This window comes from Ciconia boyciana, chromosome 1 (assembly GCF_034638445.1).
Source record: "Ciconia boyciana chromosome 1, ASM3463844v1, whole genome shotgun sequence".
NCBI lineage: Eukaryota > Metazoa > Chordata > Aves > Ciconiiformes > Ciconiidae > Ciconia > Ciconia boyciana.
Window position 1 is genome coordinate 90,452,423 of NC_132934.1, and position 11,858 is coordinate 90,464,280.

Here is an 11,858-nt window from a genome sequence, read left to right on the forward strand (position 1 = left end):
TGCTTTGAGAGAGAAGGTAGAATTTGTGTCATGCAGGAGGCACTGCTTCACAGACTGCACGAGAATGCAAATAGCAGTTTGATTTGCCTCCTGTCTGAGAGCTGGAGGTAAATACTCAAGGTCCTTGGGTTCCAGATTCTGAAGTCACCAGATCCCAGCACCAGGAGCTCTGAATGCCATGCCCAAAGCTGAAGTTTCAGCTCATTCTTAGTTTTTGGTCCAGTCAAATTTCTTCTTCACATTTGCTATGCATTCTGCCTCCCGGGCTAACACAGACATGGTAGCATAAAGGAACTCAACTGATGCACTGGAAGCTACTCTCAGGAAACCCATGGTCAAACCAGATATGCTGAATATCATGTTCCCAAATATGGCAAATATGAGAACATGTGAGATAGTTAGTGTTTTGAGAAATGTTTAAAGGGAAGCTACAAAAATCTTTGACATTCCTCTACCACCTCTAATGCAGCTCCTTATACTGAAATGACTTCTTTCAGGTAGTCAGTAACATGCAATAAATAGGGCAGTGCTTGTGTTGTGATGAACATCTGCTCAATCTATAGCTAAATAAGGTGGTTTGCCTTCCCAGTTTACCTCTTCTCCCTATGTCAACCCCACCCTATCTTCCTCACCCCAACACGACATACCCAGCATATAAGAATGAAAGGAGTTTATCCAACAAACACAGCTTGCCACTGGCTTCAACAATATGGTCTCCAATCTCAAAAGGTTCTGGCTCAATACCTGGAACAGAAAGGAGTTTCAGAAGCAGACCTAATACTATGCAAGTAAGAACTCAATGGTCAACCTCAGTGTGTCTGCACTGACAACTATTGCCAAGCAGACCCCCATGATGCTTGCTTGAGAAGTGATGGTCCTTCTCTGTCTCTAAAGAACACCCTCAGTAGTTCACAAAGCACTGTGATTTCATTGTTTAGGTGAGAGTAGATGCATTGATGAGAAAACAAGCGGAGAGCTGCAGTAAGAAACTCAGACTTCACACAGTCCCCTACTTTATTCCTCATTATTGATGAACTGTCAATACATTGGAACTGATCACAAACTCACAGCTGGTTCTGATTCAAGTAGAACATTGTTTATTACTTGCTTCTTCTAAGCATTACACTGCCAAGCAATAATAGAAAACCATTGTGTAAATCAAGAAACTTATTTCTCTCTATTTCAAGAGAGAGGAGTGCTGTCTTACCATTGAAAAGGTACGGGTGGGCAACACACTTCCGAAGCTGAATTAAGACATTTTGAAGTGTAACCTTCCTTCCTGTTTCACTTTCAAATGCATCTGGAACAAAGAGCACAGAAAAGGAACTCAGCAGGAAAGCCCATGCTCCATCAATGGATGTGACTGGGAACGTCTGGGCACCAAGCACTGCTCTGCAGTGCTTCAGCACTGGAGTATCTCTCTCTGCATATCATATCTGCATTTGAATTTCCATCTCAAGACTAATGCATCTGTTTTCATGGACCAAACAAAATTTCCCTCACATTTTTTGCACAGGACTTCAGGAAGAGACCCTAATGAAAACTACTCTGCCTTGTAAAACTACCTGGAACTTTCTGGGTCACTGTCATTTTTCTAAGAGTGAATTATAGATCTAGAAATCATAAAAAATAGTTAAATAAATTTGGTGCAGTTCATTTGAATTTTCCAACAAAAAAAGTAATACAGCAAAGTCAAGACCTACTGGGCAACCAGAAGTTAAGAAGGGTTGCATTTTTGTGAGGAGAAAAAGAAAATAAGTGCACATATACTGACTTTAGAAGAAGAAGGTTCAGCCTGCCTGGTGATGTGCATGCAAAGTGCCATTGGCTCCTTGATGCACCAGGCATTAGCCCTAGAAGAACAAAGCGTCTCCATCCCTCCAGTTTTACTTTCCCTACAACACATAAGGCTTGCCAGTGCTTATGATGTGGTATGCATAGATGGAAGAGGAGGAATTCAGCAACAAGCAAATACCTTCTCTCTCATACCTCAGGATGCTTTGTTACAGTTAGTTCATATGTGAAGTGACAAGGAGTGAGCTATTATGGTAAGAGTCTGTGGCTGCATTGTCTATATGGCCCTGTGGTTTCCTAAGAAACTCATATCTACATCCAGTACGCTTAAATTTGCTGTATGGAATCTGTACTACTATTGGAAAATTTGTAGAGATCCACAGATCCAAAATTTCCTGTACCACCCTTTTGTCGGAACACAAAAACACGGGATAGGAGCAGGCTTACCTGGTGATAAGTATTTTTAATTACAGGATGGCCCAAAGCAGAATCCTGAAGCTGACCCTCCCCAGCTGTGCAAAAGCTCAGCTCTAGATTCATACGTCTCTTATTTTATCACAAGCTAAAACCACAAATCAAGCAGCCCAAAGCACTGAATTTGGCATGTTCATTCTATGCATATTCTGCAGGCCAAAGTATCTTCTCCTTCACTACAACAGAGCACGGACTTACAAAAGGAATTAATTTTGGTTTTAAAATTAGCTGATAGGGTTCAAACCCCTCAGTTACCTAGATCTTTCATCAAAATGGCCTTGTAGTACTTCCTTTGCAGAGCTGACATTCCATGGTACAGAACCACTTCCACCTTCTTTGGCAGGTCTGCAGCCACCTCAGACTTGACTCTTCGAAGCAAAAATGGCTGCAGAAGATTGTGCAATTCTTTGGCTACGCAGAGGCAGGGGAAAAAAAAAAAGGAGATTACTGCATTAAATGTAAGGAATTTATACAGTACCTTCACAACTGTACTTTCAAAATAAACGTATAAGGAACTTTACATCTATTAGTGAAATGATTCAAGTCCGGTTTTACAAACAGAGAAACCAAAACATAGATGCATATCTTAAATACCTAAGAGCTACGTTTAGGTAAGTAACCATTACTTTTAGTGGCTTTGTTTTAAAGCTAGTCAGCATTAAAAAAAAGCAAATAAAGGGTACACGACATGTCTGCTTCCTAGTCAAGATAACATCTTGTTCTGATTCAAGTACAACATTGCTTATTACTGACCTGGCTCACTCTCCTTTTCAATCGCTTGGTAATACTCAACAAACTCTTTCACTTGTTCCCTAGGAAAAATATCAGGCTCAATAAGGCTGAGTAAGGAGTACAGTTCCTGGAGGCTGTTCTGGATTGGAGTGCCTGTGAGTAGCAGGATGAAGCCTACTGAGAACTGAAAGAACCAGCAACAAAACAAAATTATTAGGAGAAAATATCTGGAATGAAAAGTTACTTAATATACAACTCCACCCATGCCACTCTTAAGCTTAACTTAAAGATGACAGGTGGCACAGAACTGCCCGCAGAATGCTGCAAATGTCTGCCAAAACCATCCAGCATAGGGTATGGTGTGATAAACAGCTCCACCAAAACAACTAGGATGCACCAATGCAAGGAAGACAGTGTAAGGAAAATAAGAACAAAGTGCAAAATGGACACCATTAAAATTCTCAGATCCATGCACTCTATGGTCCAATACTGCATACTCAGTGTTACGTAATGAGAGACGACTGGAAAATGCTGTCGGAATAGGACAGTGAAATGAAACTGCAAAGACTATGTTCCCTTTCTATTTGCTGGCTAACTGACAAACACAGCAACATTATCTGGTCCAAGCTGCTTACAGTAATCCTTGTAAAGAGACTTGGGGAATATGGTTACATTTGAAAAAATGCAAGTCTTCTCTCAAGTTTGGTAATAGAAAATGCGTGAGGAGGAGAGCTAAGGCAAATCATGCCTATTTGTTTGTGACTACAGCCAAAGCTCCTGAAATACAGACATCATGGACAATATGTTCAGAAGATAAGACTTTCAGGAATTTAATAAAAAATTTATTTTTCAAGGCACTGTAGTTCATTGTTGCTGATGCCAGCCCAGACCTAATGCCCATGTTTCACTGCCATGACAAGAAGTGTATCCTTCACTCAGGTATTCATTGTACTCTGGCAGGGTGCTTTGGAAGCTGGAGCAATTCTACTAATTTCAATTTAAAAAGGTGGCTCCATTAAATGGGACAATGGAAGTCAATAGTTCATGACTTGAGGTCCCATGAACTAGGCAAGGGTTCCTTCACCCTTGCAGAGCTGGAGATACCTTCTTGTCACTTTATATTGTCTTAGGTCAGCCAGACTTCTGCCACTTCAGTAGCACACCTGTGGTTCAGCACTATGTCTGGATGCTTTACATTTTTCGGTCTCTCAGATTGCTCCAATATGTCAAGCCCAAACATGAGTCAGAATGAGAGATAAGCTCCAAATACTGCCCACCTCCATACAAAGCCAACAAGATAGGCCTTTATCTGTCTGCCACTAAATATGGGAATACGTTCACCAACTCTGATGGAAACTGGTTGTGGCCCAGAGCTTAATAAATACTCAGAGGAACAGAGAATCTGTATGCTATACTGAAAAAAAAAAAAAAAGGCTTTAGACACTAAAAGATGGATGAGTTATTTTACCTCAGAAAGCGTCTTGTAAAGCAGAGAACTTTGATTTTTCAGTCTGTGAGCTTCATCTACAACCAAGGCAGCCCAGTTAAAGCTGAAAAAAGAGCATCTTCTGTTAGGGGCAGACAATTCATTCTTGTCAGTACAAAAAGACTGAAATAAGTGGTAGCTCTGCGTGGCTGAACTTGAGATGGTCCTACCCCATGAACCACAAGCAAACATCACAAGCAGGGTGGGAGGAATTCACAAGTACTGGTTTTTAAGAGCCAATGCAGCCTCTTAACTATAGCCTGGATGAGTTTTTCTGAAATCAAAACTACGTAAATTCACTTGAATTTATTGCTTCTCTCTCCACCCCCATTTCTATGGGGAAAATTACATAAGCACAAGTTAGTCAAACATTCAAGGAGGTCTACAATTTGGAGCAAAAGAGACATGAAGCTAGGCGCTTGCATCTTTGCAAAAACCCAACAACTATGATCAGGTAGTGATGGCAGAGTGATTACAAGCCTTTTGCAAACCATCCAAGACAGCAGCTTCAGCTTGTTCTGGGCTTGATACAGCTATATGCCTTGTTTCATCAAGTAGGCTGCAGAATCACTGGTGACCTAGTAGATCCACTAGGCTTAATACAAACTCCAGATCTTTTCAACCCTCAGTATTAGTGCCTGCTTACCATTAGGGTTTCAACTCCCACATCACAAGAGTGATTTCCACATAGTCAAGTCTGGCTGATGGGTGGGAAGGGGAGTGAAAGCATGACCCTCCAGCTTTTCTTACCCACACACTTGTCTTCCCAGTGAAATACAAGGGCTGGAATCACAGGCACCTACATTATCCCCACAGCTCCTCTGTGTCCCTCGATTCCCCTCTTTGCTATTTAAGAGTGGTTCTCCACTGCCAGGACAGTGAAATGTCATTATTCTTATTCTACAGGCCCAGCAAATGAATCTCTCCACACTACATTAGAACAGGGCTCTTGCTCAACTCATTTGTGTTGTTACACTGCTTGTAAGGAATGGTGGTGATGAGACATCCGATAACTCTGACCCACCTTTACAAAGCGCTACACAAGGACAAGGTAAAAATGATTAGCAGCCACTTTTTTCAGAAGGAATACTAGAGGGCAAAAAATCCCTTGAGTGACATGGCTTTGAGGTTATGTGCTAGCCTTAGAAGTAGAAAATTGCACTGGAGCTGACATTTCTGTGATACTAGGGCTAGTTACTTGCTCTCCCTGGGCTAAGCTGCAAAATAAGCAGAATCATATGCAGCAGTGCAGGACATGACATGAAACTGTAAGGACAGCATGGCCATGGCTACCTTTCATAAGGGCTGGCTTCTACCATGATGTGTTCATCCAGCACAACCTGCTGTTTCCACCAGTGGCCAAGGGCAGGTGCTTTGCAGAAAGACAACAGGGTGCCTATAGTGGGACTGAGTAGCTCTGGGAGATCCAAAATTGTGTCAGTGGGGGCCACTGGGCTTCTGCTCGTACAAAGATCCTGAGCCATTCATGATATCTGGCTGCCCCCAGCATTTGTCACAGCGCTTACCACTATTGCAAGGCATTGGTGCTGTTACTAAAAAATATGAAAATTCCTCCCCATTTCAAGCATAGGCTTCTGTAAAATCCTTCCTACAGGCTGAACTCAGCTGTATAATCAGTCTCGCTAGAAAGCATAATGCTCCATAAACCCTCCACAGTTCTGACTGGTGGCAGGAGGCAATAAACTTCAGGATATGGTATTAGCACATGATTAGCATAGTATAATGCAGGTCAATTTCAGCAAATTTTGCATCTAATACCTTTATAATCTGAAGCTTTTGAAGATCTCCTCTGTTCTAAATATCAGCCTTCTGGACTGTTATTTAGTGTACTGCTATAAGCCATTACGTATCATATTATTTTGAGTTAACTGGCTTGACTTTGGGGGAAGTTCACGTACATCTTAGCTGACATTAAAGATTCTTCACTGAAAGTTGGTAAAGGCAAAGCTCTAATCACAAGCAAAGAATGTCCTTGGCTCTTGTGAAACAAGCATGGGATCTCACACACATACAAACATACACTTAAGAAATTGCTGACAGACATGCAGAATTAAATTTGAATAAATTAAAACGAGACTCACAATTTTAGAAATGCTGCATCTTTCAGACAAATCTACAATGAAAAGAAATGAACCATGATTTATGACTTAAGTTAATACACCAATTAAAAACCACAACATCTTTTTATCTATTTGCAAACCATGGTGGAATGGAGGAAGTGGAATGAAGCCACTTATTACCTGAGGAAAGTAACATGACAGCTATTGTAACCACAAGCTGTTGTGATCCTACATTTTAATTCTTGTCTGGCAAAACACCACAATCTTTTACACTCTAACCAAACAAATGCTTCAGTGGATTCATCTAAGCTATTACAATGACCCGATAGTACCCTAAAGTGTTGACGTTGCTTGCCCAACTTCAGATTCAGAGGAAGAGAAATCAGGTCACTCAAAAGAAATCCTTAAAAAGCACAGAATTTTATCATCAAAAGCAACAGAGACAAGAAAAATCCTAGCTAAGTGAATATCTCAATACAGTCGATTGCTTTCTTGGACTTGCTTCAATATGAGCACTTCCGTTTATCACATTGGCAAGGGTTATCACTGCTACCCACTTCCGCTTGTGCAGTGTGGAAAATGATTCAGGTTCAGAGTGGTCAACATAGGTCACACAGCTCCCATTGGGAAGAGACAGCAAAACACTTGAAGAGAGGGAAAGCAAAAGGGCAAAGGGAAAGGGAGATCAGAAGGCGGGGGGGGGGGGGGGGGGGGGGGGGAGGAGCTGTAAGAGATGCTTTTCCTCTAATTTCAAGTTGATGTGTTTGTTAAGAGATTGTTAAAATTAAATCAAAGTGCTGTTATGAAGTAACACCTGAGTGGGACTGACTCTTAAGAGAAAAATAAGGGCTTTTTCCCACTCCAGATAACTAAGCACCAGATCATGCAAAGTCCAAAGCAGTGACCAAGGAAGCAACCCTATTCTAACTGGTTCCATTTACAGCAGGACAGGACCTTCTCAGGAGAGCTTCGATCAGATTCAGCCCAAATTGATCAGGTTCAGCCCTATCAATTGTAACAGGAACCTCACCATTTTGCAGTCCAGGAACGAGAGTTTTGCCTGAGGAGGGCATGCCGAAGAGCGCACAAAAAAGGCAAACTGTTTCTAAGTGTTCTTGCATTGCCTGATTAATAGAATCTTAATAAACATCACACGTGTACACTTCTATTAAATGTTAAAGGTCTGTAAGGCACATACAAAGACAATGCAGTACCATTTAGCATTAGTTAAGGACAGACACATGTCTGTTTTCTTTACTCAAAGTGTGATACAGCTATGCAGCAAAGCTGGGGTTAAAGTAGATTATCTTAGGGACACAAAAACTGCAACTTAGATCAGGTGGTGAACTGGGTTACAGAGTAGAAAATCACCGAGGAAGGTCAGAGATGAGTACAGAGGACAAGGCATGAGCTGAGTGGTACAGACAAATGGAAAAGGTGAGGAAAAACTCGAGCCCTCCTTTCAAGTGACAAAGACATAATGTACCTCATATGTCGTCAAGAGTGCATGGAAGTGAGATTGCTCTTTCAGGTTCTGCTGCAGCTTGGGTCGTTCCTCCTTGCTGCCTACGTATGTTACAAAGGAAATACTTGGAGCAAACCTGTTGTCAAGAGAAAGACAGAGAAAAAACAGTGAGCCAAGCTAAGTCTTTCATGTGTTTATGACCCTGAACCCCATTATCAAACATAGCTACTGCACAGATAATGAGAACCTCCTATCCATAACCCCTTCCTGATTAATTTGCATCTCAGGTTGGCACTTCAGCTGCTGGTTCTGGTTTGGACAAGTCCCAAATAAACTGCGTTCTCCTAGGTCTCAAAGTCCAAGGCAGATGATTGAAAACCAGTCTCATGGCCCATCTGCCATTTTGAAACGAAAAAGCTCATGAGAAGCAGATTAATGAATACAGTTTGCCCAGTTGGGACCAAAGAATTGGCCTAAATAATGCTAAGATAAAGGCAAACAATGTCTGTAGCAAACAGGTCCAAGTCAGGGCCTCAAAAATCTATCCTCTTAGTCAAAAAGCAGATAAATCCAGTTCCATGGAGGAAGAGTTGGGACCATAAAATTCTTCCTCATTTAATCCCACCACTGATATTTGCCTAATGTTCCTCCTGGGTAGCTGTTCACTGCTGATCTATGAAGGGATGTACTTTCCCCCAACTATTCCAACTGCAAGTCTGTCCAACTCAGGCCAGCTCACTTCAGAATGTAACCTGGATGACTTCAGATGCTGAGAGACAGCATTGCCCGACAGCCACAGAGGCAGACTTCTGTTCTAATCTTTAACTTTCTGCCCTTCCTCTTAAAAGGAATGTTTGGGCTCCAGCTTAAAAATGTATGTACTCCAGGCACAGCAAGTGTGCCATCAGCACAGTCACTGCACCCCAGTGGTTGCATGCACAGATGTAATGTATTTTGCACGTGTATGTGAGCATGCCAAGAAAGATACTATTCAGCTTGGGTCTTACCTTTCATCATACAGAATCCTGGCTGTCTTCAGCAGATTTTGCCTGAGAGGCTGAGCATGGAGGGTTACAAAACAATAAAAAGCAAGGAGCTAGTGGGGGCTTTTGTACTGAAAGTCCATAAATACTATAAAGTTAGATGAATTCATGTATACCACAGCATTGTAAAGACTACACATTAACTGCAAGTGGTGTTTGCACCGATTTGTAGTTTCGGTAGCGTCCTTTTTAATTTTTTTTCCTTTTGAAAGGACGAAAACTGTTGGACTGAGCCCATTTGAAAAGAACCTTTGTAACTTGCTGTACAAGAATATGATGAGCCGGACAACTGTTGAAACTTACCTTTCCAGTTCCTCCTTCCAGTTGCTCAGAACAGACAGAGGACAAAGTATCAGAAATCTGTCTTTGTTTGTTAATTTTTTTGTCAAATAAAGAAGTAGAGAAATAGTCTAGAAGGCAAGGAAAAAAATTTTTGTTTATAATAAGGAAAGGGCTAAACCCAATAGCCTGAACCTACATATACTGTCTACCTCTTCAGCTTTGTAGCTGGTTCCCACAGGTTCTCTAGCACAAAACAGAGCTAAGGGAATGTCAGGTGAGATCCACCATCGATGACAAAAAAGCTTAGAACCCAAAATGTGACCTCAATATCCGGAGCCCCTTTCCAAAGGCTTTTCTCCACAGTCACAAAAAAGATCTACCATACATCACCTTCTAAAATTACCAGTTTGTTATTTAAGACCCATTATATACCACCAGCTGAACCAAAGCACAAACATTCATTTTCCAACAAAACTGAAACCCATTTAAAAACTTATCAAACGAAAAGCAGCACTGAAAAATTTACACCTGTAAATTTTAATCCATGTGTTGACAAACCCAAAAATCATCTTGCTGCAGGTGCATCAAAACGACATCATCCTCTCTGTACTGACTGTGTATTGTCCCTTCAGCTCTGTGCACTATGAATTACATATTCAGATGTCTGTGTAAAATGACCACGCATCTTTTTACAAAACCATGACACCTTTTTGGAGTGTCACTCAGGACCTAACAGGGGTTTTAAGTGATTAAGGAAAGAAAGAAACAACGAGCTCTCTCTTTTAAGTATAGACTTCAGGATGGGGCTGCTTAACTGACCAATCATTAGGGTGAATTTCTTTTCATTCTGCAGAAACATTGGGCTAAATTAGGAAAAGATCATTTTCCATAAGAAGAAGACAACAACACACCTGACAAGTCTTCCCAAGACCCATCTCATCACCCAGGATACAGCCATGCTGGACTTCGTAGCATTGCACCAGCCAGTTTACACCTTCTATTTGATAGGGACGAAGCTTAATGCCTGGGAATAAAAGCAATTTGTTACATTTACACAGTCATCCAATACACTCTATACACAGTTATACCCTGAAGCTACCAGAAACAGGTCCTGCACAAACCAGGCCATCCCAAACAATTGCCTTGCAGGAAAAGCACAACAGTTGTCAGCAAAGCTGGTTTACCCGGCCGAAGAGCAGAGACACCAGTGTTACAGCAAATCTATTATATTAAATAATATTCAGGAACTTGTACACTCAAAAATGCCCCGAGTCATTACAAAGGCCTGTACAAGGAACCTAATCTGATAATTAAGCCGCTACTTTGCATTCCTAAAAGACAGCTTGATTTTCAGCTCCAGCCGCTTTTTAAAATATGTAAGTACTACATCCAGAGACACACTTTAAGCTACCGAAAATGTCTGTAACACTCTACTATTGTATAATAATCATTTCTCAATAAGATGTTTTCCAGCTTTCCTACACTTAAGCTAGGACAGGCCTCAAGTGTAGGTCACTGTAGCTACTACCACCATTGCAATCCTTATTATGGGGCACAATATATCAAAACAAACGCAAAACAAGCCAAGTAGGAGTTCTCAAGATCTTTCCTTGTACCTGGACTCAAGTGCTGCGTATTATTAATAACGTTGCGCCATTGCTGCCCTCTCCTCCTCAGGGAAAGGTGCATGAATGCTGAGGGCATGAAGTAACTCACCAGCCCGCAGGAAACAGAAACCCAAACTAGCACAGAGATTGAAATATGGGCTCCCCACAGCTGAGGAAAACGCATAAGCAGGCTGGATAGCCCAGGCGCTCCCCTTTAATGTCTACCCTTCAGGCAGCGGAAAACACTTTAAAGCATTCATACTCAACATCGGCCCACTTTGCGGCTGATGAACGAAGCCCCTGGCCTAACCACCCACCTAACTGCAAAGCCGAGGAGAGCATGACTGAAGCAGCTGGGGAAGGTTTGCACGGAGCAGCGAGCACGGCAGCAATAACGTTCTCTGCAGCAGCTATGGCTCACTTTTACAGGCCCGGGAGCCACCTTTATTTACACCTTCATTTATTTCAGGCTTGAGGGTTGTTAACACAGAGCCCAGACGATTACAGCTGCGCAGCACTGGGCAGCCGCAGGGCCCCTCTGTCGCCTCCCGCGATCCTCTCACAGAAACCGACGCCCCAACGCGCGTTACCGCTCCCTCACCACCCCTTCCCCCGGGCAGCCCGGCTACCGGCGGCGGCCCGCTGACCTGTCAGACCCCACCGGTAAACGTCCGCCTCCTCCACGCCCGGACTCCCCGCCCGGGCGCTGGCGGCGCGGCGAAGCGCCTGGAAGAAGCGGGACATGGCGGGCGGCAGAGGAGGCCTGGCTTGCCCCGGCCTGTCAGGCACGGGTAGTCCCCGCGCTTCTCCCGCCGCCTCCCCGCAGCTCCGGGCGGGGCGCAGGCGCCCTCGGTGCGCGGGCAGGGCCGGCCCGCAGGCGGGGCGAGGACCGAG

The 11,858-nt window shown here is 42.9% G+C and overlaps 1 protein-coding gene across 2 annotated transcripts in view; it reads right to left on the bottom strand.

Annotated features, from left to right (window-relative positions):
• CHD1L (chromodomain helicase DNA binding protein 1 like) overlaps positions 1-11,827 on the bottom strand; it is a 31,210-nt gene extending 19,383 nt beyond the window's left edge. For both annotated transcript variants that reach the window (XR_012045460.1, XM_072881770.1), the window contains exons 1-10: positions 11,612-11,827; positions 10,269-10,381; positions 9,379-9,485; positions 8,054-8,168; positions 6,589-6,620; positions 4,469-4,550; positions 3,022-3,184; positions 2,524-2,679; positions 1,208-1,300; positions 648-744 (exon numbers count right to left, since the gene is read on the bottom strand). Coding sequence is in view for 1 of the 2 variants with exons in the window: in XM_072881770.1 (XP_072737871.1) it covers positions 648-744; positions 1,208-1,300; positions 2,524-2,679; positions 3,022-3,184; positions 4,469-4,550; positions 6,589-6,620; positions 8,054-8,168; positions 9,379-9,485; positions 10,269-10,381; positions 11,612-11,708 (1,055 nt within the window). In the remaining variant the exon portion in view is untranslated. The remainder of the gene's footprint in view (positions 1-647; positions 745-1,207; positions 1,301-2,523; positions 2,680-3,021; positions 3,185-4,468; positions 4,551-6,588; positions 6,621-8,053; positions 8,169-9,378; positions 9,486-10,268; positions 10,382-11,611) is intronic.
• Positions 11,828-11,858: the final 31 nt, after the last annotated feature.